Here is an 8,171-nt window from a genome sequence, read left to right on the forward strand (position 1 = left end):
GATGTGAGCTCCGCTGCATGTGAACATTTACTTTGAATTTTGATATTAGCATTTCAGATTTAAACATTCCCCTTGAATGAAAGCATTTATTCTTATATAATAAAATCCCTCTATTTCCATATAAAACCCACCTGTAATGAAAACCATTGTTCACAAACAAATAGCAAGAAAACAAGTGGCCTCCACTTTATAATTTAAACACTGTCAAAATGTGGCCATGGTAGTGTCCCACCCCCTTGCAAAATACCACACGTGGCAGACCAGCAGGATGACCTTGCTGGGGAGAGCGGGGGGCCCGGGAGCCACGCTGGTACCGGCCACCCTGCACTTGTCTTCGCTTGCCAGCGCCGGTGGCACCGTGCAGTCCTTCAGGTCCCCTGGATGGGGGACACCGAGCGCTGTCGTGTTCCCGGGGCCCAGAAAGGCACAGTGCAGCCCTTCGATCGCTCCCCCGCGCGTTGCGGTCCAGTGCCAGAACCAAAGCATCTTACAGTCGCATTGCCAGGGGTTGTGGGATAAAAACACGTGCTTCAGTTTCGGCAGTTCAGCAAACAAGCGGATGGGGAGGGAGCTGAGGTTGTTCTTGCTCAGGTGAAGGAAGTGCAGCTTGTTTAAGTGCAAGAAAGCAGAGTCTGAGATCGAGGAGATCTGGTTGTTGTTCAGGTACAAGTTTCTCAAGTTCAGCAGGTGTCTGAAGGTGCAGTCGACGGCAGTGATTCTATTGGCTTCAAGGTGCATGGTCCTGAGCTGCATCAATCCATCAAAAAGCTGATTAGGCAAATCAGCGATGAAGTTGTGCCCTAAATTTAGCATGCCCAATCTGAGCAGCTTTGTAAAAGCGCCATTGTGAATGATCCATATCCGATTCTTCCTGAGATTCAAATCGTACAGGGTTTCCAGATCCTTCAGGGAATCTCTGCCGATGGCTTCTATGTGGTTGCCCTCCAGGGACAACCTCGTGAGGCTGGAGAGGTTCCTAAAGGCTTGTGGGACATACCGCATGTTATTGGAGGCTAAATCGAGCCTTTCTAAAGAAGGCAGGTGTGAAAATAGAAGGGGGTGGATTTCGAAGATATTGCAGTGGGACAAATCCAGGCTGATGAGGTTTAATAGTCCTCTGAAAGTGTTTGCATGCAGGTAGGTGAGGCGTGAGTTCCTGCTGAGGTGCAGCTCTTGCAGCTTGCTGAGAGCGTGGAAGGTCCCCGGGGACAAGAAAGTCAGATTGTTTCCATCTAGCCAAAGACTGTGGAGGAAAGTCAGGTTTCTGAAGGTGTTGGTTGTGAGAATCCGCAAATAATTATTGGAGAGGTTTAGGGAGACAGTGGATGCTGCTATTTCTCCAGGGAGGGCTCTCAGTCCGGCTCTGTTACAGTGGATAATCTCTTCAGGTGCACATCTGCACATGCTTGGGCATGAATCAGAGATATTCAGACTCAGCCCAGCCTTCGCTGCACAAGTAAATATAAATATAACAAGAAAGAACATGACCAGCCACAAGTCAGCCACTGCATCTAATACCTGATGGACAGTAGAGAAGAAGGCGAGAAAAAGAACATGTACCTTTTGGGCAGGTGAACCGCGAGCATTGCAGGGTCAGTTGGGCTGTGCTTTTAGTGCACAGTGAAAATAAATTAGCTGGTTCTTCCTGCTGCAGACCAACGGGGATCAAGTCTTTAGGCAGATAAAAGGCGATTAAGTGCCGCCGTGCTGCAAAGAGCATTACTGAGAGGCCGGGAAATTTCTCAGCCAAGCATCACGCTCCGACAGTGTTTTTTCCCACCTCCTGCCCTCTGCAAACGGCAGCAGGTAAGAGGCTTCCCTCGGGATCTGTCTGGGAGAGGCTCCTGCTACTGGGCTGATCACCGTTTTCAGGATCTGCTTGGCAGTTTGCTCAAAAACCCTCTGTTTTGGGGGGGATTTTTGCACTTTTTCTCCAGTAAGGGCTTCAGCAAAGGCAGTAAAACCGGAGACTGTCGGGAGCTGTGCAAGCCTCACGCTCCCTGCCAGCCGGGAATGCGTGGGGGAGCGCTGCGTCCTGCTAGAGCCTCTTCTCAGGATGAGCCCTGAGCTGTCTACAAGTGGTAAAAGATGATCCCCGTGGGCAAAACTCAGAGCACCCCAAGGGCACGCTGCCCTTCCCAGGGCACTGCCTGTCTCCAGCAGGTCTGAAGATGTCACTGAGCTTCTGGAGCTGCGCTTTGGTCCCTAAAAGCCCTTGTTCTTGGGTCCCTCCCTGGTTTCCGTCCTATATCCAAAGCGCTAAGGAGAAGTGCAATCAGGGGGCTGATGGATGCACCCGGCAGCCAGGGCTCAGCAATCTGCAGGCTGATTATTTTACTTACGATGCCAAGAGGACTAGACCCAGGCTTTGCAGCTGATGTGTCAGCAGGGCAACCAGTGATACAGTTGCTGCTCTTATCTTTTCTCACTCTTTTAATTTTTGTTTTCCCCATCACTTCTCTTTGCTGGAGTTCTAATGTTTTTGATGTGTTTGAAGCACCTTTCAGTCCCCTCCCTTCAGGTGCATTTCCCTGCTCTTAATTTCTTGGTCTGTCTCAGCTTTTTTTTTTTTTTTTTAATTCATGTTTTGCAGATTTAGGTTTCCTTTCTCTCCCCTGCTCTACCAGCTTTGTCCAGACAGTGGCTAAAATACCAAATATATGATATGCCCAACAGTTAAGTGTGAATTGGACAAATCTGCAGATCCATTGTTTTCTCAGCAGAAGCAGATTAGGTTTCCTGTGCTGTTAAATCGCTGTGTTGGCTTCAGCTAGTTCTGTTTCCTTCTTCATTTTTTTCAAGCAACAACCCCCCAAAGAACAGCTTCTCCCTGGAAGCTTGGCTGGGATGGCCACGTTGTGTAATGGAGACCATCCTCCAGCTGTAAACAACATCATTTATTTAGTCAGACAGGCTTTGCTGCAGTGTTACTAGGGGCCAGAAGCTGGTTTTCACCCTGAGAGCAGCAGTGACGGCACCTTGCCAAGGGGCTCGTCCTGGGAGCCCCGGAGGAAGGTGGAGGCGCGTACTGCTCACCCCATTCAGCTGCTTATGTTTGGGGCCATGCCGAAGGTTTTGGTGGGTGAATCTTTATTTTCTGTATTCCTGGCTCTGCTGGGACTGCTCCTTTGAGGATATCACTTTGGAGGGGTGTCCTGCTGCTGGGGTCTCCATGGCTTCTCTTACCTCCTGCTGCAGCACAGCTATGAATATCCGTTGCTCCGTGACTTTGCCTGTGCATCCCTGTGAAGGAGACAGGTTTCTGCTGATTCCTGTGCAGGATGAGTGAGCTGCTCTGTGTCTGCTAGGAATGGTCTCACCTCTAGCTGGAGTTTTGTAGCTCAGGCTGAAGAAAATGGATCGCTTGCTCTAGTGTCCTTTTTATTCTACCAGGCTTTATTTGTGGTTGTAATTCCAGCAGTGTTGCCACGTCCTAGCCCTTATTTAAGCCCAGTGCTCCCTCTAATTCTCCTTGATTTCATATTGGAAATTTTCAGAGGCCAGAAGCATGCAGCTCTTGGAGCTCATCATTACCAGATGTTGCTTAACTAGACTAAAACATAGTGGTGAAACAGGACCACACAGCTGCAGAATGTCTCCTTGCTTCAGAGCCTGTAGGCCCAAGGAACCCCGTCCATATCAAAGTGACCAGATTTTTACACCTCGTAACGTGTTTGGCAATTCCAGCTGCTCCCTGTAACGATTCCACGATGCACGAGGGCTGGCGGCTGCCTTGCCGGGATTTTGGCTGTGGCTGCTGCCCGGGACACGTAGTGATGGCAGCTCAGCCACCCTTGGGGTGGAAGCAGCGCCGCGGCGTACCGCTGCTCGGCTCCGCGGAGAGATAAACCTCTGCTGAGGGCTGAGTGTTGATGCAGGGTGACAATGGCAGGCACGTCCTGCGTGTGCTGCGGCGCCCGGCGCCCCTTCGCGAGGAGCGCTCAGCGTTGCCTGCGCAGCTGCAGCTGCCTGAGCACCGCGGCTGCGGTAGCCAGCGGCACTGCCACGTCGCGTGCCGCGGGGACAAGGTAAAGACGTGGTCCTTGGGAAGAAACGACCACATGATTTTTCTCTCTAGCTAATTTTAACAAATACTTTCCCACTACGGTGCATTCCATGATGAGCATTCAGCTCTCGGGCTGTCTTTTCCAGGCTCAGCTCGTTGTGCTCCGCATGCGGGGATTTTGGTTGTCTGGCTCCACCTGCTAGGAGGGTTTTCCGGAGCGCACCATGTGTTTTGGCAGAGGTGGCTCATCCTTCCAGCTTTAATGGAAAGGCTGAGCCACTGCAGGTCTTCTGTTAAAATGTATTCCACCCGTTGCATGACCATGGTTGTGTTTTGTCTTTTCTTCAGTCACTGATTTATCTGACATTTGGGATTTATAGCCCAGCACACCCACTTCAGAAATTGTTTGTAGCTGATGTCAAGAGCCTTGCCTAATACTGTGGATTTTAAGGAGCTGTATTCTCTTTACGGGATCGAGGTTTGATACAAGCAGCCCAAACATCTTCTTTGGGATGGTCTTCCTGGTCTAATGAGTTAAAGGAGCAAGGCTTGCTTTCTTTAAACTTCCTGGTGGGCAAAGGTGGAGTGAGCAGAATCACTTAATAAGCTTTGCTGATTAAAAGAAGAATTAAGTTGGAATACCCAAGTGTCAGGGTTATTCCGTCTTCCCCAAAGCTTTATCTAGCTGGTGAACTCTCTTCATGTATATCTCAGCATTTTTGGTACATAAGAGAAATTCCTGACAAAAACACTTAAAAAGTGGAAATTATGCTTGCAGTGAGTATAGTTCAAAACAGCAAAGGAAGGAAGATTTTTATTTTTAAAGGATCTCTGGAAAGGGAACCCTTGGGCACTCCGTAGTTCTATAAAACTGGCCATGGAGTCCTAGCTGTTCCTAAAAAATCACTTTGAGACCCTAAAAAGAGATGTGAAGTATGCTCCCACATTCTTTAAATGCTGGGTTATATACACGTGTGTTAATACTAATGAAGCAGAAGTTAGGCAGGAGGGAGCTCACTCCCACAAGCTGTAGGCATCAATGTCCTGACTTCTGCTGCTCATCACAGCAGCTGGTCTGGGAGAAGTGAGCAGGAGAAAATCACCTGTGATGAAAAATTGTTCTTTATGAAAGCTGAATGTGGGCTCCCGTTGAGAGCTGGCTGAGCAGGTCTCAGCTGCTGAGATGCTGTGCTTCGGCCGTAGCAGCGCCAGCGGGGTGTAGGCTCTGTGCCAGCCGTGGGCGAGCCTGGTGCCTGGTGGTTTATCTCTACCCGGGGCCGCGGCTCGAAGCTGTGCGGCACGTGGGAACAGGGCTCTGGGCAAGCGCTGCCCCCAGGAGCGGGCAGCGGTGCCAGGCTGTCTGCGCACGCGCTGCCTTTAATAGCAACGGGTGCAGCATGTTTTCGAAGTCACTTATGTGCTTGTTTTCTTTACTACTTTTAGTAACTTGTAAAATGCTTACGGCCAATTATTTGAACAAACAATGTCATGGAGCGTAATCTCAGTCTTGGCAGTGCTATCAGCTGGACACAAACATCTCATAAAAGAAATGCTTTGGAAAAGTTTTCTGCATGCCGGAGGTGGAAAGTGCATCCCTCTTCCCTCCAAAGTGCCTTTGCCATACTCTAGACACTGAACTGCTTCAAAAACTGACTTCTTCCATCAGGTGAATGAGACCAGAGCTCTCTGATACCATACTCTGACGAGTCGTGGCTGGATGGCCCTTGTGTTCACGTGGAAAAGCAGGGCTTTCCCCGCGACTGCTCGGCGCTTCCACGTGGAATTGTGGCTTCAGGACAGAGTGTGAAACACTGACCAAGGTTTTCCCTTTAGAAATGCTAGTAGTTCTCCCTCCTGGCCAAAACACTGGCTTTGCAGGCACCCACTGTCAGAACTGATCATGCTTCAGAGGAGAGACAGCGTTAAGACCCGGCATGCCAAGGCGAGAACGGCGGGTGCTGGGTGCGAGCAGCACTCGCTGCCTCGGCTATCAATTTTCGACTGGTCTCCGCTCACAACTGCTCTCCTCCCTAAGGCCCCAAAAAGGATGTGAGAAAGCAGCCTTCTCTGCAGGAATGCTCTGGGGCTGGGGAAGGACAAGGTAGATACTCCGATCTTACTTGCAAGACTGAGCAATTAATCCCTCGAGAAACCCTTAAACAAACAAACGCGGGAGGAGGAATGCATTTAAAAGTTTATGGAGCGCTGGGGGAACCCAGCTGCGGGCGGCTCTCGGTGCGTGTGTGCAAAAGGCCCGTCGTTCGGCACCGTGCAAACGTGCCTTCCGGCACGATGGAAACCATCGTTCCCCCGGCAGCGTGTGGCTGCGGGTCCCCAGCTCCTGCCACGAGCTCTGGGACCAGGGAGTCAGCGCATCCTGCTGTAAACCAGCACCACAGGGGCAGAGCCGTACTGGCCTGCACTGGGTTAAGTGTCCTGGGGAGCACGTTTATGAGAGGTGGTTTTTCCCCCTCTTGCTTTCTCCGAAAGGAACAAATTAAGCCCATGGATACAGTCTGCATCTGGATCCCACATGGCTTTGAGGATTTGGCAGGCTGGCAAGGTTTAACCTCAAGAGCCGGCTCTGGCAGCTTGCTAGTGCAGTCGGATATGCCGACGTTCGGAATAGTCCATCCCTGACAGCAGCACTTTCCTGCAAAAACCAAGACCTAGGACTTGGGGTGCATGAATCCTTTTTTTTTTTTTTTTGAATTAGCAACTTCTGATCAATTGTGCAATTTGAATCGTGTGTGGGTGTGGTTTTGTGTGGGTGGGTTTTTTAGTTTTAGGGTCTTTGGGGGTTTGGTTTGGGGCTTTTTAAACACTTCTAGTGACCTCTTTTGGTGCATGGGCTTAAGGATAGAAATGTAAACCTGAGTGCTGTGTGTGAACATGCAGCAAAATTTCTTGCTTCTCTTGAATTGTGACTTTTTTTCTTGGTATAAAAGGCACGCATGAAGTCCTTCCCCAAATACATGCCCCAGGAAGCACTAACTCCTCACCATTTAACATCAAACAGGTCTTTTTGTGGTAAAAACTCCCAGCTTTTGTAACTTTGCAGCCACGTGAGCAGTAAAAAGGACGAAGACCGTGCCCCTGTGCTGAGCTGCGTGCCGGGCGCTGGTGCAGCAGATCCGTGTGCTGCATTTCTCAGCCTGGCTGTGGAAGCTGGACAAACACGCGCTGCGAGCTCGGGGGGCATTGGCTCCGCTGCGGCACTACGTGGCGCAAGGTTGGCTTGTGCGTGGGCGGCTTGGGTGTCCGTATCGGGTGCACCTTCTATTTCACAGCCATTCGTGCTCCGAAATAGCGGAAGGGAGAAAGCGATACTGGGGGAAGTAGAGGAGGGAGGGGTTTTCTACATTGGCTAAATGGAGTTTTGGCGTGAGAACTTGGGCTCAGATAAGGAACCTGATACATTGAGCACTGGTGGGGGGAAGAATGGGAGCGGGATTTGGCAAAGGGCAGCCCGAGGTATGACCCCCATTGCACCAGGTGCATCAGGCCCATCTCCCACCTACTAAGAGTTATGAAGCCAGCACAAAGTTTCAAATAGTTTTGGAGGTAGAACGGAGTAGTCATAGTCAGTATCTGTGAGGATCAAAAGTGCATCTGGAAAGGAAAATGTTATATTTAAATCTAAACAATTTGTATTTGTTATCTTTGCAAAGTAAACATTCTCATGGATTTGACTTTTCTGCCTGCTTACAAGGCACGCTGGACGTTTGATGAAAGACGGAGGAAGATCTTTCACCAGTCGTTCACGTGCAAAGCAATCAGCAGCAAGAATTCCTGGCTGATGGTGTCCTGTCATATCCTGTTAGTAACAAAAATTAATTAATATGGGTCAGAGTGAGTGCTGACATCTCAGGTCACTCACCTGAGAGCTAGCAGTCCTCCAGACCTGGGGCAGGGTGTGTACAGGGGGGATTGGTGGCAAAAGGTGCATTTCTTCTCCTTTGCATCAGGACACATGACCTCTGCGCTTGCACATCCCACGTGCTCCTGCGGACCTGCTCGGAAGATGTTTGGTTTGAAGAACGGACAGAGTTTTTGCAAGCGTGTCTCTAGAAGGTGCATCATCTGTTTAATGCCTCTTGAACAAAACAAGTCTCCTGGTAGCTGTTGTACTATGTGGGAACTGAGTGCAAATCTCCATCTTAAA

At 50.0% G+C, this 8,171-nt stretch overlaps 1 protein-coding gene across 1 annotated transcript; it reads right to left on the reverse strand.

Annotated features, from left to right (window-relative positions):
• Nucleotides 1–204: 204 nt before the first annotated feature.
• LOC309408514 (uncharacterized protein) lies at nt 205–1,518 on the reverse strand (the record flags this gene model as incomplete). Its single annotated transcript, XM_082004350.1, has 1 exon — nt 205–1,518. Exon 1 carries the CDS (start codon nt 1,483–1,485, stop codon nt 205–207), a length of 1,281 nt encoding a protein of 426 aa, XP_081860476.1. The 5' UTR covers nt 1,486–1,518.
• Nucleotides 1,519–8,171: the final 6,653 nt, after the last annotated feature.

The sequence above is a fragment of the Phaethon aethereus genome (assembly GCF_964289735.1).
Source record: "Phaethon aethereus genome assembly, chromosome: 10".
Lineage (NCBI taxonomy): Eukaryota > Metazoa > Chordata > Aves > Phaethontiformes > Phaethontidae > Phaethon > Phaethon aethereus.